The sequence below is a fragment of the Giraffa tippelskirchi genome, chromosome 12 (genome assembly GCF_054371585.1).
Source record: "Giraffa tippelskirchi isolate mGirTip1 chromosome 12, T2T-mGirTip1v1.2.pri, whole genome shotgun sequence".
Taxonomy (NCBI): domain Eukaryota; kingdom Metazoa; phylum Chordata; class Mammalia; order Artiodactyla; family Giraffidae; genus Giraffa; species Giraffa tippelskirchi.
Genome location: NC_137286.1, coordinates 50,242,628 through 50,270,008, shown reverse-complemented (window position 1 = coordinate 50,270,008; position 27,381 = coordinate 50,242,628). Strand labels below are relative to the sequence as shown.

The 27,381-nt window shown below is 41.5% G+C and overlaps 1 protein-coding gene across 12 annotated transcripts in view; it reads left to right on the top strand.

Annotated features, from left to right (window-relative positions):
- AKAP13 (A-kinase anchoring protein 13) overlaps positions 1-27,381 on the top strand; it is a 318,012-nt gene that overhangs the window by 246,401 nt on the left and 44,230 nt on the right. For all 12 annotated transcript variants that reach the window (XR_014071355.1, XM_081550449.1, XM_081550455.1 and 9 more), the window contains 4 exons: positions 2,114-2,222; positions 11,879-11,921; positions 13,692-13,821; positions 19,868-20,042. Coding sequence is in view for 11 of the 12 variants with exons in the window: in XM_081550449.1 (XP_081406575.1) it covers positions 2,114-2,222; positions 11,879-11,921; positions 13,692-13,821; positions 19,868-20,042 (457 nt within the window). In the remaining variant the exon portion in view is untranslated. The remainder of the gene's footprint in view (positions 1-2,113; positions 2,223-11,878; positions 11,922-13,691; positions 13,822-19,867; positions 20,043-27,381) is intronic.

Here is a 27,381-nt window from a genome sequence, read left to right as displayed (position 1 = left end):
GAAGCCCGATGCTAATTAAAGAATACCATTAATCTGCACAAATTTAAATATTTCAGCAAAGCAAACTTTTAAAATTAAGGTATTAATTTTAAAACTAACACCTGGATGAACTTCTGAGAGTATTCTGGGATACACTTCCAAGTGAAATTTTTTCTAATTAAACAAAAAAGTTAAAACGCTAGTCTCTGAGTAGGTGACTTTCATTTTAGGTAGAAACGGAAGGCATCATTTCAAACTAAACAAACAAAAATTTAAACAACCTATTCTTCGAATCAGTGACTAAGGTTTTGTGTAGAAATCTAGTTTTTTATTACATCCTGCTACATAGCAGTGATGTGACCAAATGTTTTAAATCTAGCATGAATATATCCCTTATGGTATGTGAGGGTCTAAAGGGATTTAGGCCTAAGGGAAATGAAATTGAAAGCCTAAAGGAATTTTGCCTCCTTTTGTCCCCTCTTTGTGGTTTCTTGGAAGTTAAGGGAAATAACAAGAATATGGAGAATATAGTTATTAGAGTAGATGGTGTCGATTTATTAAGCCCAATGATAACAGGAAAAGGGGCAAAAACCGAAAACAATAAATTTGGTGATTACAGAGAGCATCTCTGACAAGTACGTCTGAAAAACATGTTGCATTTTATGTGCAGAGAGTCCTTTGGCAATCACTAGTAAGACCAGGTAAAATACCACAACTTGAGTTTACTTAGAGCCAGTAAATCCCCTCAAATTCTGCTTAAGCCTTTGTATGTGAGAAAGTCAAGCCCATTTAAGTGACTTGCCTATGGCCCCATAACTGGCTCTTAGCTGAACAGTATTAAACTCAGAATGGCAGGCTTTTAGTCTCACTGTCACTTTGAAGTAGATGACATTTGATGAGGGAATGGGAACATTTCAGCTTTCTTAATCATGTTTATGTGATAGCCTTCTCCTGACTTGACGTTCCTGGGGGTCTGAGTGATGACCCTCTCTTTCAGTGATGGTGTCTGTGTAAGTGGCCTTTCTGAGTCTGTCGAGACGAAGTGTTGACCCAGTAGTGCCTCGTGTGCTCAGCCTACCAGGGGCTCTGCTCAGCAGAGTCTTCCATCCCGTGTGCAACCTCAGAGAGGATATTTGAGCCGCTTGTATCTCTGATGTGCACAAGTCGCCAGCAGCCAACTTTCTGCTGAAGGTTTCTGCCTTTCAACTGACGTCATTTTTCTGACCTCACAGTTGTATTCGAAACATAGCAACTGTTTGCCTCAGACTCCATGGTTACCCGTGGAACAAGCTCTAAATAATGAGAAGTCTTTGGTGTAACTGAGTCAAGTTCACCCTAGTAACGGATTTTCATTGCTTCCCTTTCAGCACATTCAGATTTCAGACTGCTAGGAAGGGAAGGGATTTATGATAATTAAAGTTAGTTAGCAATTAGGATGGCCTCTGTCCAAGCAAAACAAGAGGAATCCCACCGTCACCGGAAACGGGTTTTGTTGCAGGATCTTCTGCAGTGGGTCCAATTACACAACCCTGAAGTGGCTGTGAATTTACTGAGGGAGTTGCTGTCACCCACATGTTCGCATATAAGCAGTTTAATCTCAGAAGAGGAAGTGAAAACGATTTAGGTTTCTATCCAGATGCAGAGCCTACTTTGCTTGTGATCTTAAAACCTTTTCTATTTGTATCTCTGTTTCTAACTCTTCAACATCAGAATGATATTACTGGTATCCTACTATATCTGTACATGATATTTAAATTTTCAAAGGTCAAGAGCTGTACATAGTCTGATATTTCCAGTGAAGTTATTTTTATCTGACTGTGCATTCAGTAGACGTGTATTAAGCGTTTACGAAGTTTGAGACATCCTTAGGTGTTCCTCTTAGGAGGGATACGAAACAACTATAAGCAGTAGATACTCTCATTGTTCGCATTTTACAGATGACAACACTGAGGCTCAGAAAAGCTTGATTGCTTCTCTGAAGTTGAGCAGCTGTTTTGTGGCCTACAAAGCTTGTGGTCTTTTCCTCTGTGTACTGCCTTATTTCCTTCTGCTGAGTTGGAATGTCAAGTTTTGTACTAACCTAGAAATATAAGAGCATGAACTGAGAACTGTTTTACCTTTATTTCCTTCACAGACATGTCACAGATCTAAACAACAGGGATTTAATTACTGTACATCAGCCATTTCTTCTCCACTGACAAAATCCGTCTCATTAATGACAATCAGCCATCCTGGGTTGGACAGTGAGTATGCTACTTCTTTTCATTAAATATATTCAGAACATTTTCCCTTTCATTTATTTTTTTTGCTTTAAGGCCCTGTGACATTGCCTTACAGCATTTGCCTGACTTCCCCTGAATGAATGACTGATCATTTACAGAAAAGATGGCACAGAATTCAGTTTGGAGACCTTCCTCCTTTTACTACATAAAAAGCTCCTTACCACATTAAATTCATTGTATTCTTGGGCCTAAACCTGACAAACATTATTTTTTAAAACTTTATTTTGAAATAATTTCTGGTTTTTAAAATAGTTGCAAAAAACAACACTAACACTCACTATATAGTCTTCACCTGGAGCCTCCAAAGTGTTATTTTAACACTTGTTTTATCCATCTTTCTCCCTTCCGTGGCTTTATCACTTTCCTTAAAGATTTTTCTGAAACAGGAAAATAAGTTACACATGTAATGCTCTTAGGTCAAAGACACTGCTTTGTATTACCACAGTGCAGATACCCAAATGTTATCCAATACTAGTTTCCTGAGCTTTTTAAAAATGTCATGCTCATGAAGGACAGAGGAGACTGAGATACGTTTTTAGTTAAGCAAACGCCAAAAGGATTACAGCCAAAAATGATTACTGGAACTGTATACAGATTCAAGATCGATGAGCTATGAAAATTACATAGAGACGTCTGGCATCCACAGGCCCAGAAAGTTTGCAGATCAGAGATGCTCAAAAATATACTTGGATTGATCCAGATGTTTGCCACAGACAGGTGTCTTTGGGAAGCCCCACTTTTTTTTTATTTTCAAAATAGATTTTTTTCATGAGTAGTTGCAGTGTGGGATCTGGATATGAAGATTTAAATTCTTGTCAGAGCGAGTATGGTACATTACATTCTTTGCTCAGAGATCATGTATTCAGGAAGCTGAAATAAAGGGTATAAAACCCTCCTGGTAATTTCTGCTGTTTCTTCACTGTCTCCTGATGTAGAATTCATCTTAAAAGAGTTGAGGACAGAAGTAGCTGCCCTGTGTTAATGGGATGTTCTGTTTCAATTCATGACTTACTAGAGGCCTCATCTTTTTATTGTACACAATGGCGTTAAGGCATAAATGGATGGTTGTATTAATAACTTCATTCTCATTTTAATATGATTAGTAGTTCAAGTATCAACCTGGCCTGTTGGAATAAAGGTGCCTAATAGTGACTTACTCTGCAAGATAATAGGTACAGACTCACACGGTTGTGACTGAAGTAGTTGTTCCTGTTCTTGTTTGGATCTTGGTTTGGTTTGCTTTTGACTTGGCTTTGGGAGAGTGGTTCTGCTGGTATAGGGGGGACCTTATTAGAACAGTTTATAGTGGCTTTGAACCCGGAGTACTAGAACTGGATAACCCAAGACAGACAGTCAGTGAGGCCTGAGGGAGGGCCTGCGTCTCTATAGCAACAGCTACCCAGAACCAACAGAAGGTGGCCAGTGGCCAGTGTTTGATGACACACAAACTCTTCTTTTTTTTCCTCCAAGAAGCAAGATAGTCTTTGACTGTGCTTTCAGTTGCTAGCCAGACAGTCTGAGTGGTGAGGCTCCCCCTGCAGGAAGCACAGTCCTTGAACACCAGGAACTCTGGCTCATCTTGTTGTGAGGACCAGGCAGCTGAGCTTCCCAAGGGGGACGGAGCTCCGTGGCCGGTGCCCGTCCCTCCCCGAGGGGGACCGAGCTCCGTGGCTGGTGCCCGACTCTCCCCAAGGGGGACCAAGCACTGTGGCCAGTGCCCGTCCCTCCCTGAGCAGGACCGAGCTCCGTGTCCTGTGCCCGTCCCTTCCCGAGGGGCACTGAACTCCGTGGCTGGTGGCTGTCATGCGTAGAGCTTGGAGCGAGAGAGTTCAACCCTTTCATCAAAGTGGAATCCCCTCATTCTGATTTCTAATGTGCATTTCATGTAGATTTGAATGATGAACTGGCTCTAACTACTTCCCTAAGTGAGCACAGGCTATAATTGGAGGGCTCATCCACTCTTAACGACAGTATCTCTTAGGTCCCTCCTTACATACAATTGAATTAATTTCCCAACTTTTTTTTTTTTTTAATTATTCTGCTTTGGAAACATTTTTGGCAGATATAGAAATTCTGGCTGTTAAACAGAAGGCTAATAAAACTTCTCTCTTGCATGCTATGCCTCTTAAGCCTCAGGGTAACTGAATGGTTCTTGGTTTCTGCCACACACACAATCTTCACTCCAGATCTCTTAAATACCCTGCATGATTCACCTTTGGTCATGGTCTTCCCTGTTGAAAGTATCAGAATTAAAACCTACCCAGTGGTTTTAAAGCCTAAAGTGTGTGGAACACTTCAGGTATTTTAACTAATGCTTTATGGTAAGCACACTTAGTGGCTGTGTGACCTCAAGTCCTTGAACTGTTCAGCAGGGCTAATAATGGGGTAGGGCTTAAATGCGTATTTATTTTAAATTTGCACCAGCATGTTTCCTGGCTTGTGGGAAGCATTTGTTGTCACCATGGAATGAGTGTGTTCATCGTCCTGCAGTGTAGGGGTCAATTTTTCTCTGACCAGTCTAAGCAGTGGTGAAGAAACTAGAATGTGGTCCCTCGTTTGTCTTTAAGTGGCTGTGTCTTACAAACCTGCTTGTCTCAGTACAATATATTAATACTTCCTAAACTCAGCGTTCTCTCACTACTTCCCAGCTTTTACTTGTATTCTAGATTCTCCCTTGAAGGAAGTTAGCAACTTTTCCCACAGCCTTTCCCAGCTGTTACCCTTTGAACTTTTCTGCAATCGTCCACTAAACTGTTGCCTGGACTATCATTGGGTCACTGGCCAGATTAGAAAAACAGACAGACTCGGCATTATTCCCAAACTGGCGGGACACTGCCCTCAGAGAAGCCGCTCCAGGAAATGTGTTCACAGCCTAGGGTTGAGTGTAGACTCCCAGCTTGCCAGTAGACTCTGATGGTTTCTCATCAGAACTTAAGAATTAACTTTATTTTTGCATACACAGAATAAACCAGTTATTACACACAAGCCCTTCACAAGTCTATATTTTTTAAGTTGTCACTGCTTGCACCCAGAAGATGCTTACAGACAATAAACTGTGGGATTGATTTGGGTTCTATCCCTGGGTTGGGAACATCCCTTGGAGGAGGGCATGGCAACCCACTCCAGTATTCTTGAGAATCCCATGGACAGAGGAGCCTAGCAGGCTACAGTCCATCAGGCTGGAAAGACTCAGGCACGACTGAAGCAACTTAGCATGCACACACGCATGCACTGCTAAGCATGTCAGTGGTGGTAATATCAAAGGAGAATGAGACCTATTGGACCATGAAACAACCTGGGCTTCTTACTGAGATTTCATTTTGCCCTTCATTTCACATGGCTTGTTATCAGAACAGCGTCCCCAGGTGGCACTTGTCCTTGGGATCATTCTCAAACCCTCACTCAGGGTGGGTGAATTGGCCAAGTTCCTGGGCCTGCTTTGATGGTAGCACTCGCTTGTAATTGACCATGAAAGCTGAGTGGGTCTTAAGAACCAAACTGTGACATTTGATGTGTAAAATGCAACAGATCTTCAACACGAAGTGATCCACATGACCAAAGATCGGAGTGGGCAGCTGGGCAGCGGTGCCAACGAGGGTGTTTTATCTCTACTTTCTGTGCTTAGTCTCTCTCTCTTAACTGGACAGTGGGAGGAGACTTTATTGGAATACATTTATTTTCTTAGGGTAGTTCTATTTGGAGAAGATAACATTTGACAAGTACAGCAGAACGGAAATTAGGTCAAGCAAATTGTGTGTTTAGGTGGCAAGCAGGATCTTTTGTTGTGGCACGTGGGTTTATAAGCTTCTCAGCAGGTGGGATCTTAGTTCCCCGACCAGGGGTCAAACCTGCATCCCTGCATTGCAAGGAGGACTCTTAGCCACTGGACCACGAGGGAAATCCCCAGATTGACTTTTGATATTGGCCTTTTGAATAAATTATGAGGCTGGAATATATTCATGGTTATTAAATTTGAGTGCATTTTAAAACTGAATCCCTGTGTTAACATATTGTTTCCATACATGTTGAAGATACTCCTTATTCTTACAACCAGGTTTTTCTTTATGATCCATGATCGTGTGACAGAAGGGGATACTCTGAGATTTGGGTGATTAAGAGAGGTTATTTTCATTTCTTATATGTGCTTCACATTTGGGAATACTGTAGAACACACATTAAAATGGCATCTTACTTTTGCACTGGACTGTCACTGCTGAAAAAGCCAGTGCATATGGATTTGTGGCAGGCGTTCTTTGCACTCTCTTAGGAGCTGTGGCTACACCCTGTGGTCTGCCATCACTCGGCATTTATCTGGGGTGTGGAGTGTCTGTTGTGCTGGGTAGGTACAGGGTTTTTTCTTTCATTTTATTTAGGATGTTGAGCTTACAAAAAGCCTGACAAAAGGAAATTCATTTATTCATTTGTTAAATTATTCAACAGTTAAGAACCTGTCCTTTGCTAGGCACCAGGCGAGACAGAGGAAGGAGAGGCATGACCTTCCAGATACGATTCCTTTTCTCACCACACTTCAGCTCAAGAACGTGAGAACAGTGGAGTGTAGCAGAAGATGAAACATGCAGCAATTGACAGAAACACTGGGTGCTTAGAAACTCAGACTTGAGGGGTCAGAGAGGCCTCCCTGGGGAGCGTGCTAAGTGGCTTCAGTCGTATCCGGCTCCTCTGTCCATGGGGATTCTCCAGGCAAGAATACTGGAGTGGGTTGCCATGCCCTCCTCCAGGGGATCTTTCCAACCCAGGGATCGAACCCAGGTCTCCCGCATTGCAGGGGGATTCTTTACCATCTGAGCCACCAGGGAAGCCCTGGGGAGAAGTGATACCAAAGTCCAAACCAAGAGGAAATCACTGGGTTTGTTAGCAGGTGGAAAGCTAGACTGAGGACTCTGGGCTTCTTGTCTGAGGGCAATGGAGTGATTTTTGTTAGGTCAACTGATTGATTCTGACACTGCAAAGAGACCTCACTGAAGACTGTGTTGGGGAGGAGAGGCTGGTAGGTGAGTAGAAGGCTCTTGCAGAGTTCTGATGAGAGCAGATGCTAGTCTGAAGCAGGTGCAAACCAGTGGCAGTAGAGAAGAAGCTGATGTTCAGAGAATTCTACAAGACCGAATTAAAAGGACTGAGTGAGAGGTTATAGAAGGATTCAAGGGTGGTGTCCAGGTTTCTGTCCTGTATGATGAGTTAGATGTTAGGTACCATTCACCAAAGGAAAGAGTAAACAAGGAGGAACAATTCTGGAGGAAGGGGCTGAGTTGATGTATGTACTTGTTGAGTTTGAGCTGCTGTGGGATGTCTGCCCACAGATGGGCAGTTAGATGAATGAGGCTTGAATTCCAAGGACAGACCAGACTTGAAAATAGAAAGCTGTGAGTCATCACTGTATCACCTGCAGATTGTACTTGAAGAGGCAACAGTGAATGAGGAGGTTTGGGGTGGGCGGGAAGACAGACAATACAGAATCCCAAGGAACACCACCATGCAAGGTGTTTCCTTACCTTGAAGGGAAAAAAAAACCTCCAGCTATAAATGATGGCTGTGAAAAGTAGCGCACTTGCTGTTTTCATAATCGAACAAGTACGTGTCTTTGTTGGATACATTTTCTTAAGCCGCATTACCATTCTGCATATTGAGAAAGAAAAGTGAAAGTATGAATGCATGACACCTAGAGGCCTAGACAGCCTCCCCTGGCATCCTTCAGGCCAGTGACATGGTTCTTGGCACCGTGGGTCTTTGTTTTGGTGTGATCCACAGGAGCTAATGTCTTCTGTTAACCTGTTCCTCAGCCCAGCAGCAGATGCGGCCAGCAAGGCGGATCTCGCTCTCCGTCAGCATCTCACCTCTCCTCCTTAAGTCTAAAACTCTCTTTTCTCTTGACTCTTCTTACTCCAGTGATGAGGAGGAGGAGTTGCATAGTAAGTAAGCAACTTTGGGGTCCAGTGGCTGCTCTCCAGGGCCTGACCAGCACTGAAAATGCCGTAGGCTTGGTACTAAGAGGTTGGGGGGCTTTTATCCTCTTGCATGTCACTACTGCTGAATCATTCACCTTCATGCTTTGCTTTGAAAATGAATTTGGATAAAAGAATAAAGTTTTGTCTTGTACACCACCAACGTTGACTGATCCAGTGACCCAATTCCAGGGCCCGAGACATTGTCTCAGAACAGAGATACCTGCAGAGGCATAAGGGGCTCCCATCCCACCTTGTGCCTTTTGTGACGCTGCGTACTAACTTCTCGAAACATTCCATTCAGTCATGTAAATTTCATTGTCATTGTTTCCCCTTTTTTGTCTCATGGGACAGATACCTAGATGTCCATCTGTGACATTTAAAAGTCACTGTCAGACTGTTTTCTTCTCACCTCCCCCTCCCCCCCATCTTTGTCAGGTTTTTGTGTTTATTTGTTGGCGGGGCAGAGGGGGCTTTTGCTGTGCTGCATGGCTTGTGGGATCTCAGTTCTCCAGCTGGGTACTGAACCCAGGCCATGGCAGTGAAAGCTCGAATCCTAACCTCTAGGCCACCAGGGAACCACCTCAGACCGTTTCTGTAATATCTTTTCTTTGAGATTAAACCACATAAATTAACTGGGTGGAAGAAGTTCCTTTGGAACTTTTATTTTTCAATCCTTTCACTACACTGTAGGTTTCAGACTATTGTATCATTACTTAATAATAACCTAGTTAGTATTCGTTTTAGTCAACTTGGAGAGGAAATGAATCCCGACTCCCATGAAAATTACTCTTTTCAGTTGTGCGAGATTTGTAGACAATTCCAAGATTGCTGTTTTTAATGGAGAAACTACTTGCTATATCAAGCTAAATAATGAATTGTTTTCATTTCATATAAATCATATTAGTCTCAGGCAATTATAATATAAATATGATTAAGCATGCTAATTCAGCACCATTTGCTGATCCTAAGTTTGAGCAGTATTTATTTAATACTTAAATATTAAAATTTAATATTTAGCAATATCAAGTTCAAGGTGACATTTTTGCATTGTTCTTAAAGGAAAGTGGCTTAGGCACAAATGAAGATCTTATATGTTCAATACTTTCTCACAAGTAAAAGGCCTTTGGTATAGGCACATAAGATTTTCACTCCATACCAGTTGTCGTAGGAGGGAAGTTGTGAAACTCCATCTACAACTTTTGAGTTTTTACAAATTCTCAAGGCTGTTGAGTATTTGCAATATGCTCGGAAATAGGTTAGCATGGCAAATAAAACTAAGGTTCCAATAGTATTTCTTCTGCCACTAATATAAAATTATGACCGGTTATTCAGTTAATCAGCACTGGTTACTCAGTTAATCCAACCTGATGTCATCATGAAGTATAGAAGCTCAAAGAAACCCTTGAATCAAATATCCAGCATTCCTCAAAATATGTTCCTTAAACTCAAAAATACAGTAAAATTATGGGGTATCGGGATGAGAGAGAGGGAGGAAAAAAGGGTTGGTTCTCAACCATATAAATTTAGGAAACTATTTTAAGCAGGTTTCAAAGGCTTATGTGTATCTTGTGAATTTTGAGGTAGTGTTCAATATGCTGTGATTGCAAAATGTATTAACCAGGTAAACCACAGTATGTGCAAGACAATGTATGATGTCTTGTGAGACAAGTGTTCCATGGAACACACTTTTAAAAATACTGTGTCCATCTAACGGTTCCAGTCCTGGAATGTTAACTGTGTTAGGGCTGCAGGTTGTTTCATGCCTTCAAACAAAAAAAGTCTCATTGAAATATGCTGTTTACTTGCAATAGTACTTAATAGGCTAAAATCAATGACAGATTTCTTTGCTTCTGTCTGTAATTAGGTCATGGAAGTAATGTTGGTTATATCATGTTCTTAGATGCTCTGAAAACTTGACACTTCAGGAATGTCAGAAGCATTTATTTTAGAAACATTGATGAATTAATCACTGTTTTCAGAACCATACCTGAGAGGTCATAGTAAATGAATTAAAATGAATTGAAGTATCTTTTAGCAGCAAAAAAGTTGGAAATCCTTATAGGAGTTACAGATTCTCACAGTATTTGTATCACATATTTGTTGAGTTCTTAGTTTACTTGACAGAAACCTGGGAGCTTATTCTTGGCCAGGCTCTCTGCTGGTTGGTGTTTTTTCTTTATGAGTTTTATTTTTACTTTATTCATATTACTAAGATGGTAACTTACTAGGTAACTGATTACATGTACAACAGAATCCTGGCAGCCTGAGGGAACTTGATGGTGCTTATATCATTCGGGGCTCCATAAGTGTAAAAGTTTTAAACCCGCCAATCTAAACCACACTCTTGATTTTTGTTTAGGTAAAGGAAGGCATTCTGAGGTTTAAATGCTGGTGTTTTCACCAGATCCTGCAGAACTGGAAGATAGATCTCAGGTCTGACTCTGACTCTGACTCTTCCTCTCTCTTCTGACTGTTGTTATTGTGCATCATAAGTGAAACAGAAGGAGAACCCCAAATAAGGAAAAGGAAAAACTGTAAAAGCGATCCTTTGAAGCCTTTGAATTCATTTTTAAGTTTCTAATGCATTATTTACACCTGTCGGCTACATATTGGTAATGACTTCAACTTTGCATTTCTATTCAAAATCTGGAACAATTTGGGAGTTCTTAAGAGTTTCAAATGTTGATAATCTGGTAGTGGAACATTTTTCAAATCTATCAAATTGAAGTTTCACTTACAGTAACCTCAAGGAGAAAGGTGTGTTTTGTCCACATTATAACAGTAGTTACACAGAGCAACCTTTGTCTACCTGGAATCACACACAGAAGGTGTTTCTATATCTGATCTCCTGAAACTTTGAAACCATTTGTAATTAACATATCATAGGTAAAATAATGGAATCATTACTTCTGTATTTGTTCTATTTAATGCCCTGTCTGACTTAGCCATTGATGTAATGACTCACTTCAGTTTATGGTCTGATGGTTATGGAAGGAGGAATAATATATCTGCCTTACTCATCTGATCAGTATCAACCTAGAAAGACCCTTAGCATCTGTTTTATCTTCCTTATTTCAGAGATGAAGAAATGAAATCCGGAGATCTCACCCCAAATTAGTGGCAAACACTAGACCTTATAAGTTGGGTCTAATGCTCTAATCCATTTCTAGGAATGCTCAGGAAAATGTCGGGCATATATTAGCTAGATTTTTAGTATAGAAATACATGAACACAAAATTAACAGCATACAGAAAATGACATGTCATTTCCTGTTGTATATTCCTCCTCTAGACAGCATCTCAGAAAGATGGTCTGTGGACTCTGATGAACCTTCTTAAGAACAGGAATTAAACATTCATTTGAGCATTTTTGTTGTTTCATTTTGGGGTTTCTTTGGATACTTGAATCCTGGATTAAAAAAAATTTTCCCCATGAGAAATTCACTGACAATTGCTGCCAATTTCCAGTTCTAATTTGGGGGTTTCATTTTTAATTTTTCCTTCTTCCAAACCCTCAGAAGGAAAAGCACCCCACACTAGCTTTCAGAGGCTATTTTTGCTTTATCTGTGTCAGTCATAAAAACACCAAGCATTTTATCTATTATCCAGGTAAAGTGCTTTTGTTCTAACTTTTCCTGCCGTTCTTGTTTTCTAGGTTCACGGCCCTTCCACAGCACCAGCTCTAACCTGACTGGGAGGTACTATATACATTTATTTTGCTACTCCTTTTCTCAAGATCAAATGAAGGAAATCCGAAATGTCTTAACACATTTACGCAAAATAAGTTAATTGAACTTACTGTGATTTTACTTCCTTGATTGATAAATTTGGAATGTTGGTTTTTTAATTTATGTTCTGAATAGTTTTCCACCTTTATTCTTCATAGCATCCTATAGATAAAGATTATTGGTTGCCCTTATTCACATAAGGATACACTTATATTAACTTTATGAACTTTGTGCTCTTTGCTTATGGGAATTTTTAATTTCTGTGTCTAAGAACATTTTGTTTCACAGTGTGTGTGTGTGTGTCTGTCTGTCTGTCTGTGTGTATTGGTATTCATGCAGTATTGCTGCCTACTTCTCCCTTGTAATCTTCAAAGCTATTTTCTTCTGTATAGGTTCAGACAGTACACACCTCTGTCCAGGGAAGTGACTTAGATTTTAACAGCAGGCAAAAGATTGCTATTCTGGCTCATTGTTTATTTGTATATTCTTCTTTCCAAGCTTACAAGATTAACGATTCAGCTTTAAGCACAATTGGGGTTCTGATTGTTGCCCTGCAGTGTCTTATAAGTCGCCTTCCTTTGCACAAAGGCATCAGTTATGACCCAGTAATCCAGAACTCTCTCAATATGAGTTATCTTGTTCACACTTACCATATTCTGCTTACTTTTTGTTCTTTCTAGAGCAGTGATTTTCATTTCCTCTTTGTCTTAGTAACAGACTGCTTTATATTCCAAGCAGTATTTTAAACATAAATAGACTTGAGCTACTGAACAGGACCCATGTGGTTCTGCTTGTCTCTCCTCTCACAGAAGCCCTCGAGGCAAACACTACTTTTCCATGGAAAACTTCTAGCATAACTGTTCTGGGACCCTAAGAAAAGTGGTTTGAATAGATTTTTATATAATAGATGATGTATTATGTAACAGTTCTACGTAGTTGTCTGTGTACACAAATGATAATGTGTACAAGGGCCCAACATTCTTTAAGGAACTCAACCTTTGTGAATTTCCCAGGGTCTGGAGATACCCATCGTGGATGGACTTAGGACATAGGTGTCCTAAACAAGTAGGTCAGTACCTCCAGGTCTCTGTGAAACTCCTGTAGCAGATCTTTCTGCATTCAGCGTCAGTTCTACCTGCCGTTCAATATAGTCCTTCCTAAAATCGTGCATAGCTGAATTCACATATTGATGGTCCAGTGTTCCAGAAACCTAAATAAAAGGTGTGATCTCTGCTATGAGGGAACTTGTATATGCATTCAATCATTAAAACTCCTTGGTTTGCATCACAGTGTTTGTGGGTTTCTTTTCAGACACCTGTTTAATGCAAAGAAGTTTATAAATTGGGTGCTGTTTTAGGTTAAGCAGTTTCAGATAAAGTAATTAATGACTAACTGATCATTCATTATGATCAGCAATTAGCATCAGATCCCTGAAAACCCATTAGTAAAACACTGATAACTGATATAAGAAAACTTAGCCAAGTTTTCACAATAGGACATGAGCATTGTGGTAAGCTCTGTTGTTGGGTTGATATTATTAAATAAAACCATTCAGCAGCCTTTGGCCACCTCTTACTCCTTTTCCCATTTGCACATGAGTATGTAAGTTGGCTGTGACGACTTGTAGCCAAAATAATACCTGACAATGATGGTTGCAAAGAATTATATATATTTTTAATTTTAATTTTTAAAATACCAACTTCTGTAATCTTTTTAAAAACTCGTCTGTTTTCTATTTAGTATAACAGAAGAGAACTTTAATTTCCTGCCACAAAGCCCCAAGAAAGATTTTGAAATAAAGAGTGGAACCAAAGTCAGTCGTACGTTCAGCTACATCAAGAACAAAATGTCCAGCAGTAAAAAGAGCAAGGTAAGTATGTGGTGGGCGTTTCTGTGTGACCCCCACAGCCAGCCCTCAGTAGGCTCCGGGCACAGCACACACCCAGAAACTAATTACATGATTGGGTCCTGTGGGATTGAGTGGAGAGATTCTGGCTGCAGGAGGCTAATAGCTGAAGAAAACTAACAGCAAGAAAAACAACAATACGAGATAACACTGCCAACTGAATTTTTACTGTATGCTGAGAGCTTCCCATGTATTATCTCATTTAATCCTTTCCACACACTGTACGGTAAATATTATCTCCCTTTATTAGGAGTAAGGTACCTCACCTGGGAAAAAATCAGAAACAAAAAGTACCTGTAATAATCCCACATACAGATAAATACTCTTCTAATATTTTTTAAATGTATTTTTAGAAAGAAAAAAAGAGTTAACTTTCTTATACTGATTCCCATTGCTAAACCGGAAGATTCCATTTCAAATCATTGAGGAAAACTTTCTGCCTCTCACTTTCCTACACTCTAGGTTTGGTCATCACTCAAATTTTTCCATAAAACCTGCCACCATAATTATGTTTTCTCCTCATTTCACCTGCCCAAGTGCAGAATGGACAGAAAGCAGGCAAACTCGAAGACGCATGAAGAGTCTAGTGAATTGTTTCTAAAATTGTCTCATATTTAATCGTTAACCTCATGCTTAGCCTTATTTTATAATTCAAAACAGTTAAGGTTAAAGAGGGCAGAACACTTACTATTCTTTGCGTGGCAGCAGGGCTCAAAATAGAGCCACGTCTGTCTTATCAGCTGGCTTGGCCGCTGGTTGGCATCAGTAGCAGAAGGCCTCCTTGAAAGAGCAGTGTTAACTGGCCAAGTGTGTTTGAATGGAGTCAGCCTTCGCTCGGTGCTGACAAGCAGCTGGAGGAACCAAAGCACACAGTCTTTACCTGGACGATTTTTACCATCTGTTCGCATGATTTCAAGTGTTTCTCTTGCCTTTTATTTTGGTTTTAAACCGTGAAATCTTTTCTCCAAACCAACTTTTAACCAGACCAGGGTAAAGTGGAGAAATTCCCCCTTTTCCATCCATCTCCCTCATGACGCCAGCTTAGGGGCAGAGTAGTGAATACATCACTGATCGCTTTGGCGAGGCAGTGCAAGCAGATGTGAACGAAACGACGTGAGACTGAAAGCAGAAACTGGGACCTGACCTTTAAAAACATCTCGCACCAGTCTCCTTATTTTACCGACCGCGGCACAGAGAAGTGTGCTTCAGGTCACAGACTAGGTCATATCTTGTGATCTGACTTCTGCCAAGTAATACTGTTCATTTCATGTTCACTCTTCAGCGCAAGTGAGCTGCACAATGTCTCTTTCCTTTAATTTTTTTAATAATCTCAAGGGACTGGAGTCTGGAGTTTGCTAGGAGAGGGACGCAGAGAAAAGGGGCAGGCAAAGCCTGTCAGCAGCAGCAGAACATCTTCAGATGACCTGTCACCTCCCATCTTCTCTCTTGTCACAGTGACAGCACTCTTTTGCAATGAGACTGCTTCCTCATTCAGGCTCTTGGCCCCAAGATTTGGTCTCTGGCAGCTTGTGCTATCTCTAGCAATGGAAATTCTCCAAAAGTTACAAATCTGTAACCCTGGATTGCAATCCATTTCACATTATCAAAGGTGAGGGCACCCCTTTAGCCACATTATCAGTGTATTAAGAAGCTTAAGAGTCACCTTTGATCATTGTTACCAGCTCACTTCAAATAAGATTGTTTCGTCCTCACAAAGGATAGCTCAGCTTTTGTCCATGTACCAAAAGATAGTAAGAAACAGGAGAATTGGTGAAGTAATGCATTTTATGATGATATCGTGGTTTAGTCACTAAGTCGTGTCCAACTCTTTTGCGAACCCATGCACTGTAGTACACCAGTCTCCTCTGTCCGTGGGATTTCCCAGGCAAAAATACTGAAATGGGTTGCCATTTCTTTCTCTAGGGAATCTTCCCAACTCAGTAATCAAACCCACATCTCCTGCATTGCAGGGGAATCTTTACCACTGAGCCACTAGGAAAGCTCCACATTTTATGTTAGATTGCATTAAATACCTTGTCTGTCTTTGCCATTGTACCTACAGGAGGGCTTTTCCATTCAGAAATGTTTGATTCTCTAAAAGGATAACATAAAAATAAGTGAATATTTTCTTGGTGTCATGATGGTTTTCTTACCCATTGAATAATGTTACTTTTCCATAATGCTTAAAAAATGAAATGCTACTATAGATGTTAGCACTAGTTTTTTAGTGTAAGCACTCCATAGTATATATAATAATAGTATATGTATAACATAATATGCACTGTATATATATATATTCTCATATCTGTAGCCGTGAGAGTAGGAGAAATTTGGGGGAAATTGAGTACTGATCCTTTATAGGTTCTTTCAAGAATTCTCATTAACTGGCATGAGTTAATAGATAAATATGTTGAGTTGTGTGTGTGTGTGCGTGTGCGTGTGTGTGAGAAAGAGGGAGAACCTAAACAGGAAATAAAACAGGAAGACTGGCAGGCAGTTTCTGCTTTTGTGTTTTAGTATCTTTAAGAGGTAGTACTGTTTCCTGCTAAGTGAGTCTGCTTGCTGCAGACTCATAACAGACACAACACATAATATATATGTGTGTTTGTGTATATATATATAAAATGTCCTCATTACAGAGGAAGTGGGGTGTGACCCTCTCTAAACCAATCTGTCACATCGATTTTTTTTTTTTCTAAGCTTTCCTCTGCAGACAAGTAGGAGATTGTCAGAGATGTTTGAGACAGATTCTTAATCTGATTTGAATTAGGCCTTTTTGGATGCAAGGATTAGATTCCTGCACAGATGTTAATATACTCCCCAACTTCATGACAAGACATTCAATTTCACCTCCCAGTTCCCGTGAAGTGTCTAAAAAAGAACTAAACACCTTAGCCTTTCAAAGGTGCCAACTAGGGTAAAGTAGTGTTTGCCAAGACTTAAATCAACATTAGATATCATCATCTCTCTCGTTTCTTCAGTTGCTTAATCATAGCATGCTTCACAGTTTTCCAGAGAGTTCTTTTTTTTTCTTAATTGTAACTGCTTGTCTAATGGTAGGTTTAGAAGAATCAAAATATCATTTTCCCTCATAGTATCCTAGTGTAGTTGTCTCTTGCAGTATTCCCATTAAATGTTATTAGATTCCATTTCTCCAGCACACAGGTTTAAGGCATTTTGGCAGGAGTTAAACCTGGAAAAATCAAACTTCAGAAAACAGCCAATCACTGCCTTTCCATAGACGAGTTCACCAAAAAAGTTTTTTTTAGAAACATATGGCTTTTAAAAGGAGGACATCTGTTTAAATAGATGTGTTCCTTAACTTCCAGCATGGAGAAAAAAATCCGCCTCAGTTTTGCCAGAGCTCCCATCTCGCCACTCAAGCACTGTCCGCTCACGCTGTGTGCGGGGGGGATTGGTTCCGTGTCGTGCCCTGGGTCCTCTGTGACTGGGCGGCTGGCTGCGGCGGCAGCATGCAAATAGTTAAGCTTGTCTGAAAGAAACCCGCAGCCTCAGCCCTCCCCCCTTCCTTTTCTCAACCAGTCCCCAGCTTCCTCTTACAGTTTCTCTAGTGGTTGCTCTAATGGCAGCTGGAAACTGCCAGGCCCTGCCCTGCCGGCATGAGCCCCTCCTCCCGTGAGAGCATATTTCCTGGCATGGGGGTCGAATCATGTCGGCAAAATGGGGTCGGTTTCATGAAGCACCCCTCATAACAGTGAGATTCATAGGACCAAAGCATGGGGAGGTAAGCGCCTGACTTCTTTACAGCACTAGCTTCAGATCGACAAAGACAGTGGAGTTTGTTGTTTTGTTTTGTTTTGTTTTTATCCTTGGAGGAGCTCGTTGAGATTGTCGCAAAGGATGAGGAGATTTATCTGTTCAGATTTGAAGAGCATAGCAAGGCTTGAGAGAGTAAGCTAGTTGCCCACAGATTTTCTTAACTCTTAGAGCAACTTTTTAAGCTTTCTTGAGCAAAAAGGTCAGGTGCTCTTCAGTTTAACATTTTGTATATGAGAAGCCTTTAGCAAAATTTAGTTCAAAGAAAAATTATTAGAAAAACTCAATTTCTTCAAACTGATTTTTATTAGAGTTTTAGATACTTTGGTAGTTAACAAATTTTCACTCAGAACAGTTTCCTGTTTTATAAATTGAAGTAGTTTGTTTTTCCTCCCTTCCTCTCCTGTTGTTTTTTATAGTTCTAAAGTGTAGCAATTTGATTCTTAGATTTTTATTATATGCATGCTATTAACAAAGGACTTGACGTGAATCACAGACTTAGGAAACGTTCACCATTTCGGGATAGCAGATGGGTTCTGAATACAGAGTCAGAAGACCTGGGTTTCTGATTTTAACTGCAGATCGTTTGCTGTGTGACATTCTGTGAGTCCACACACATGTCTAGTCCTTGGCGGTAGAGCGCAGTGACCAAGAGCTGAGCTTTACAGTTGGCAGAGCTGGAAGTTAGCTCCCGCTTGGGCAGTTACTGGTGTGTGACCTCCAGTACATGAGCCATCTCTCAGCCTTGGCTCCTCGAGTGTTACATGGAAATCATAGCTGGTTCTTACACACCATTGGGTTGTTAATGAGAAATTTCATGTCAGTTGCTTTCTGCAGTGCTTGGCACATAGTGGTTGTTTCAACTCGTGGCCTGCTATTATCTTTGTTATTTATCTTTTCAGTTAGGAAATGGGAGGCATAACGCCCACCCTGCTCACTTCAGAGTTATTGAATCAGATGAAATAATGTAGATAGAAGGCATTGATCGAAAATCTAAGGCCTTTGGTAGTTCTCATGATCACTAACTTTGGGGTATCTCTTTTTTCAGGAATTGTTTTAGATGACAGCAATAGTGTTGTTATATGCCCTGGAAAATGGCTACCCTAAAGTTGGTGATGATGACCACTACTAAATGCATTCCTCCTACCTCTGTAAATTGCAATTCAGGGTCCAGTTAGTTTGAAAGAAAATTATTCATTTGCTGTTGATTAACCAGCCAAGTGTCTGTCTAACCGTGTCTGGGAAGGACCTTTTATGAAGAGTGTATGGTTAGATCACATGGTCCTCATCTCCTAAGGGTAGTATGTACCTGAAATGCCCCTGACCGCTTTGGATATTTCATTAAGGATTTAGCACTCATTAGTATTTCTTTGCATTTTTAGGGTTTAAACCCCTCCTCCTCCAGTTTGAAATTTGGGCCAAAGCTGAACCTTGAAACTGTAATTAGTAAGAACAGCAAATGTCTATGTGGTGGATAGTTCATATTTCCGGCTAGAGTAGGGGAGGCAGTTATCAGATATGTGCCCTCTCTTGAGGGTATGTGATGGATGGGAGGCAGCCATGGGGAACCTTGAGTCATTTTTCACGCTGCTTAATAATGTCTCCCTCAGGCTGGTCCCAGAACCATCACATCCTTTCCTCTGCTCCCTGCCCTGCAACTGGGCTCGGCCCTGGCTTCCCCCGTGGGCTCGGTGTGGCTGTCTCAGGAGGCCCCAGGGCCACCGCAGGCTCCTCCTCCTCCAGCGCCCATTCTGGTCCCTAGGCAATGAGCGTGTCTATTGGCATAGCTTCCCTGGTGGCTCAGATGGTAAAGAATCCACCTGCAATGCAGGAGATCTGGGTTCGATCCCTGGGTCAGAAAGATCCCCTGGAGAAGGCAGTGGCAACCCACTGTAGTATTCATTCCTGGAGAATCCCATGGACAGAGGAGCCTAGTGAGCTACAGTCCATGGGGTTGCAAAGAGTCGGACATGACTGAGTGACTAACACTTTGACTTTTCAAGCCAGGGACAAAACTGTTCAACCTGCCCAGTCCTCTTAAGGTTTTCCTAATGCAACTCGAATGTACACAACTTAATAAAAAAATTTTTTTTACATCCAGGACAGCATTCCTAACTTTGATTCAAAACATTCACCAGCCACCGTTGACCACAGGTAGCCCGGTAGCCTTCTAGAAGGGAAGGCCTTCCAGTGTTGGGTTAACAATGTAATGTCAATTATTTTCCTTTGGCAGGAAAAGGAAAAAGAGAAAGATAAAATTAAGGAGAAGGAGAAAGACTCTAAAGAGAAGGAGAAGGACAAGAAGACTGTGAACGGGCACGCTTTCAGTTCCATCTCGATTGTGGGTCCCATTGTCTGCAGCCAGTGCATGAAGCCCTTTACCAGCAAAGACGCCTACACGTGTACAAGTAAGAGATGCGTGTGTCCCTGTGCAGTAGAATGCTCTAGGCTCGGAAACGTTCGTTTCTAGTTTCCGGTCCTTCCCACGCCTTATCTGTTCTTCTTTGATGTGGAGAAGTAGCCCTTTTTCTGTCTTCCTTTAAACAGCATTGAAGACACACATTCCAGATAAGAGAATACAGAGCCCTTAATGTTTTTCAAAGAGCCCGATTTCAAATATCCTCTCCTGTTGTCGCTAAGCCACTACCTTATTCCGGAAGTCCGTGTCAGCATGAAAACCATCTCATGGCCTCAAACCCTGAGGCCGCCCAGCAGGCCCTTGTCAGTCACTTCGGCCCACCTTTTACTCCAGCACTAACTACTTGCAGTTCATGGCCATACGGAAACAGGCTGCAGTTTGCAGACCCTTGCTATGAGGCATTACGTCTCAAAATGTGGTTGCACATAGAAAGGAATAGTGCTTATCATGCACACTGAGGAAAATCAAGGAGGCCGCTTGCAGTCAGACGTGGCTGATGTGACGGGCCAGTCATCCAGAAGGCAGAGGTGTGATGGGCATCACGTTACACCTGTAACCAGTTTGGACCAAACAGTGACTAACCCAGTCCCCAAGAAGCACTGCCCAGACCATGATGTCACGACCTGGTCTTGATTTCGGTCATCTGTGTGAAATATTACGAGTCACTCGTTAACTCAAGATAGCTAACTTACTGAAATTTGAAAATTTTTAAAACTGTATCTGAGCAGAGTCAAGAGTTACAATAATAATTTCCAGTCGCTTGCTTCCTTAAACTTTAGAGGCAGAGTGGAGTGACAGCTGACACAGAGCCCATGTTATCCATGCTGCAGCTGTTGTGACTTTTTAGACAACTGGTGTTCACACACACATGTTCATAAAATGCCTTTTATGGATATATTTTACTCCAAATGTTGTCTGCAGCCCTCTTGGTTCTCCTGTCCTGTTTTTCCTTAAAGAAAGCCTCTGGGGACCTCTCGTGTCTGTGTTCATCCTCGTGGGCAGATATCACACACGTATGCCCTCCGCCATGTGTGACTTAACCAGGAAATGACTCCAGCACTGTCATATGTCCTATGCGACCTCGAGGAGACAGAAGGCTGTCACTGTCCAGTGTGACCTCAGCACGCTAGTCTGGAGCTCGGGCTCTAAAAGGACTCATTCTTAGTACACCGGTCACTTGTCGCCAGGATTGTGTCATAGCTGCTAGACGCAGTTTCTCAGTACTGGACTGACTTGGTTGTCTGGGGCAGTGGTCACCAGGTCCTTTTTGGTAGCTTATCTACCATTAAAACATTCTTAGCCTACTACCCGTGACTTCCCAGGTGGCACTAGTGGTAAAGAATCCACCTGCTAATGCAGGAGACGCAAGAGATATGGGTTCAATCCCTGGGTCGGGAAGATCCCCTGAAGTAGGAAATGGCACCCCACTCCAGTTTTCTTGCCTGGAAAATTCCATGGGCAGAAGAGTCTGCTACGTGTGTGTGTGTGTGTGTGTGTGTGTGTGTGTGTGTGTGTGTGTGTGTGTGTGTGTGTGTCTGTGTGTGTGTCTGTGTGTGTGTCTGTGTGTGTGTCTGTGTGTGTGTCTGTGTGTGTGTGTGTCTGTGTGTGTGTGTGTGTCTGTGTGTGTGTGTGTCTGTGTGTGTGTCTGTGTGTGTGTCTGTGTGTGTGTGTGTCTGTGTGTGTGTGTGTGTGTCTGTGTCTGTGTGTGTGTGTGTCTGTGTGTGTGTGTCTGTGTGTGTGTGTGTCTGTGTGTCTGTGTCTGTGTGTGTGTCTGTGTCTGTGTCTGTGTCTGTGTGTGTGTGTGTGATGTAAAAAGATTACATACACGTCCTATATTATACTTCCAAAGAGCTCATTCTAGGAATGAGAAGTCAGCGTTGCCATTTTCTTGTTTGCTGATCAGTTACTAGTTCTTTTAATATTCCCAGATGCACAGTTTCTACAGGAGTTTGTCTTTTATTTTAGTTGAAACTACATATAATTTATAAGTGATATTATTGAGCACAAGTAAATTTGCATTCATCGCAAAGTGCTCAAACACAAGGAGGGACGCTGCTGTTCACACCCCAGGCCTACCATCCCGGTGCCTCTTCTTCCCCTCCAGAATCCTCTAGGATCACACATACCGTGAGTCTGCCTAATAGCGTGGTGGAGTGAGCCACCGATGTATCAGTCTGTGTGTCGTATACTGCATTTCTCTTTTAAATCTGTACCAGTGAGAGCTGTGGAAATTTCCTCCTCCACTGCAAAGAATCGTCTCCCCTGTGAAGTGTCTGTTCTCCATGACAGGAGCATTGGCCTCAGAGAGGAACAGGGAGAGACCACATTTCTTGGTTGGCTGCATGAAATTCATATTCCAGCAACTCCCAGCGGTACAGCTGGCCAAACACCTCTTTCTGCTATGAAACTTAGTTCTTAAAAATGTATTTTCAACAAAGTAAGTTTCTTACAAAACTAATACATAACTGAGCACGCAGAAAAGAAAATCCCCAAGCAGTGTACATCCTGTTCTTCCATTAAGGACTTGATTCATTTCAACCATTTAATAACTGTCAGCATCTTCTCCTGCCTGCATTTGCTAATGCTTCTTGGTAACGGTTTACCTTCCTTACGTGGTATCTGGGGTTTGTCTTTTTTTTGTCGTAAGTTCAGCTTCAGCTTCATAAGACTTTCTCCCCTCCCGTGGGACTCTCTGGAGTCCCTGTTCTGTCGCAGGGACCCTGTGGTGCCGCAGTCCTGCATGTGTTTCAGCGGGGATCCCGCAGAGTTTCATCATTGCCGGACTGGAATTCCGCTAAACCTCTAGAGACAGTTCCTTAACTCAGGGTTCTAGGAGATACCAATGGTGTAAATCTGGACCCTGGATTCATGGGTAACACAGAATTCTCACTCCAGGTCCAGGGGAGGGCAGGTGTGCATGGCTTTCTCCAGGCCCTTTGCCAGGGCTGTTCCAGTCTTCAGTTTAAAGCTCTTGACTATATTCAGGGGTCTCAATTCCAGCCGCCACTGTGTGCCCAGAGACCACGTGTCTGAGGGGGACACGCTCTGCTTCTTAGAATACTGCACAACCAGCGGGTGGACTTGGAAAATAACAGAATAAAACTCATAGTAAAAGTAAAACTAATAATAAAAAATAAATAACAATGAAGGTAGCTCTTGAAGAATCTTCATGGAGAATTTTCACATACTTTAGTGTTCCCCATCATTGATGGGTTGCTGTGATTTAGATTTTATATACATAAAGGAGCAGATGGCTTCCATTCTGCCATCTGCTTCAGTAGGGGGGTAGAGCTGAGTGAATATTCTAGGAGATCTTGATGACTTCAGACTGAATTTCTTTTTTTACTTTCAGCTGTCAATAAGTCTGGTGGCACAGACAGTAAAGAATACGTCTGCCAATGCAGGAGACACAGGACTCTTGGCTTTGATCCCTGGGTCAGGAATATCCCTGGAGAAAGGAGTGGCTCCCCACTCCAGTATTCTTGCCTGCAGAATTCCATGGACAGAGGAGCCAGTGGATTGGTGGGCTCCAGTCCATGGGATTTCAAAAGAGTCAGACATGACTGACTGACTAACAGCACCAATAAGTATGCATTTGAGTTCCTTATCTTAAATGAATTTAATCAGCAAAGATCAGTTGCCTGCAATATGCAAGACACAGTGTAATTCATTCAAAAGCTGTTTGTCAGCAAATATTCTTTGAGCAACCTATGTGCCTGGCACCTTTGTCTTACTCTTTTTTTTTTTCCATGAGTATATTTGACATGTAACACTGTGCAAATTTAAAAGTGCCAGGCATTAACTTGATGCATTTGTATATTATAATCTGATTGGTGCTAATGTTTCCATATTTAGCACCTCTGTCGGATCACATGATCCTTTTTAGTGGTTGGAATAAGTAATTAGAAACACCTTTTTCAAGTTGCTTATTACACAGTGGCTTAGAATAAGAGCTCTCAAGTTATAATCCTTGGTACTTATTGCAGCATTTTTCATGTTGTGTAAAACTTCAAAGGAGCTAAATATCTAGCAGTAAAATATAATATATTCTTTAGGTGGAATATTAGGCCAGTGGTAAAAATGGAATAGCTCAAAGGTCATCAGCAAAGTTTTTCTGTGGGGACTTCGCTGGTTGTCCAGTGGCTCTGAGACTCTTGAGTTCCCAATGCAGGGGACCTGGGTTTGATCCCTAGTTGGGGAACTAGATCCCACGTGCTGCAACTAAGACCCTGCACAACCAAATTAATTAATTAATTAAAAAAATGTTTTTCTGTGAAGAAACTGATAGGACACTAGGCTTCGGAGGCTATTAGGCATCTATGGTGATCACCCTACCCGCCTCTTGTAGCACAAAAGCAGCCATAGACAAGACATAAATGTGAGCCTGACTATGTTCCAATAAACCCGTTTTTACAGAACAGGTGTGGGCTGATATCAGCCCCCAGGCTGTGGTTTCTCAGCCAGTGGAATAGATCCGTAGGTACTGACAGATCTCCAAGACATTTTGGAAACTTGAGAGACAATAAATGGAACTATGTGTATGATCCCAAATTATAGAAAACAGATAAGTAAATAGTAATTGTTTATGTAGCTATATGAGAATGTCTAAAAGGATATACACCAAACTGTTAACAATTTGAAAAGGGGGTTAGCAGAGGAGAGATTAAAGGGGACTAAGTTTTTGTTCTATACTTGAGCATTGTTTGAATTTTTTAAGACTGTACTTGAATATTGGCTGAGTTAAAAAAAAATGTCATATCACTGGTAGTTTCAAAGGTTTTTCTGCTTGTCTCTGATGAAAGCACAGAATATGTTGATGTCGATTGAAGAACATAATGGCTTTCAGCAGTTAGTTGGACAGAAGATTCAGAGAGTCTCTCTGTCACTGTCCTGATAGCACCAGCATGAACGAGAAGCAGACCCCACCAGCTCTCAGTTCTGAGTTGTGTTGTGAAATACTATCAGAAAGTTGAGGGACAAAAGAGAAAGAAAATCTTGTTTGAAGACCCAGAGAATCCTTTTCTTTGTGCTATTCTCTGGTGACTCAGACGGTGAGCGGTGAACTCAGACTCCAGGATGCCTGCAATGCAGGAGGCCCGGATTCAATCCTTGGGTCCGGAAGATCCCCTGAAGAAGGGAATGGCAACCCTCTCCAGTATTCTTGTCTAGAGAATCCCATACACAGAGGAGCCTGGAGGGCTACACTCTGTGGGGTCTCCAAGAGTCAGACATGACTGAGTGACCAAGTCTGTGACTTTCATCGAGAACCATAGGTTTATGGTTGTAGTGAGTGGATGACTCACTATACGCTTCCACAAGTAGCTCCAGATAACTTTTCTATTTAAGTGTAGGCTGGAAAAAGTTGTCTGATGTTGTCAGTATATGAACCATCTTATTATTGTCATTGATTTTTGCATATGCATTATTTTCAGGTGAAAAGAGTTGAATTTTACTCTCTTTGACTGTATTGTTAGGCTGTGTTAGAGTACAGTGACTCAGAATTGAACCTGTACCTGGCACATGACTGCAATATCCACTCTGATGGAGGAGAATGCACCTCTTGGAACCAAGCATCCTAAACCCATTTTTGTTCCCTCCATACCTTTTTCTGTTAAACATAAATAGAAATTCTCTTTTACTGAACTCACTCCATGATGAAATAGAGCTAGGGCACCTCAGACTGTTGAAGTGCTTATACTGTCAGAAATAATGTCTACAGGACTCCCCCTGGAGAGGGGACCTGTGTTGCCTCTGGGAAAATGTCTGTGGCCCAAGAACACTGAGCCACCACGAAGAATCACGTTTCGGGGGCTGGTACTGATGGGGAACAGCCCGACTCAAGAGATTTGAGGCTTGTAGACTGAAGTTCTCAGCCACCGGTCTGTGTAGTAATTAAATAGCTTGATAGGACTGTGGTTTTCAGAATGGTTTTTGTGGAACTGATGTTTTGGAAGTTCCACAGATTGTGGGATTTATGTATTTTTAAAACTAATTTACAACCCACTTAAAAATACACTCTCAAAATTGTCACCAAATTTTAACATCAACATATTAACTTTAGCTGTCAGTCTACCTACTTTGTTTGAATTTTTCCTTCCATCTTGAATTAATTGAAGAATGTAATATGATTGCAAGGCAAGCCATTTTTTTAAAAAGAAAACTACTAATATTTGTACCTACCTGTCTGTGAAAAGGAAGATACTATACTCTGTATTATGCATGAAAAGTGAAAGTGAAAGTCACTCAGTTGTGTCCAGCTCTTTGCGACCAAATGGACTGTAGCCCACCGGACTCCTCTGTCCGTTGGGATTTCCCAGGCAGGAATACTGGAATGAGTTGCCATTCTCTTCTCCAGGGGCTCTTTCTGACCCAGGGATCGAACTCAGGTCTCCTGCATCACAGGCAGATTCTTCACCGTCTGAGCCACAAAAATAAATACAGTCATAAAGTAGATGCTGAGGTAGATACGTGAACTGCAAGTATAATATGCACCTGATTGCTCATATTTTGATCCGTCAGAACAGCTTCACTGTTCTCTTTCATTGCAAAAGTAAATGTTGAAATTATAGTTCAAATATCTCTGCTAAATATTTTACATATTTGATAGTACACAATATAGCAATATTTTATTAAGGCTTTTTAAATATGGAAGACCAATAAAATAGTGGGTTGACTACTAGTTCTGTGTTAACAGTGTTTATAATAGTAGAATGGAAGTTTTTTGTCTTAATTTGTAATTTTAACGTTGAGTCGCCCAAGTGTCTGCTTCTTCTGGAAGCAGACTATTTCATGGAGTCCAGTGTGTCATCACAAGAGTCTTCTGTTTGGAGAATCTGTCAGGAGGAGGAAATATTGTCCTAATGTCCTCTACCAGCAGTTCTTTGACTTATGGAAGTCACTTGATCTAACTACAGACGTCACAAGTTATCTTAGATCTGCTTAGCACAACAAGGAAGAAGAGTTAATGCTTTTAGGTTTAAAAGAATCAGATAACAAAAAAGGAACTGTTTGATAGGGCCTGGTTACCCTAGTATATACCTAGGTGCAAAAATAACATTTTCAGTTTGCATACCACCCCACCTCAGAAACTTAGGGACTCCCGGTCTCAACTATAGCTTTGCAGTCCATTCCAGGGTTAGTGTTGAAAGAAGCTCAACGTTCAGTGGTGGCCTTAAGGTCTGTGTGTGACAGGGTACAGCCTGCCACTTGTAAAAAAGAGGAGGAAAAATCAAGGCTTGAAAGCAAAGGAAACAACATGTAGTCATCTTCCCCAAGGAACAGAGGTAATGGGCTGATTCTCTGCAGCTTCCTGAAGAACAGGGCCTGCA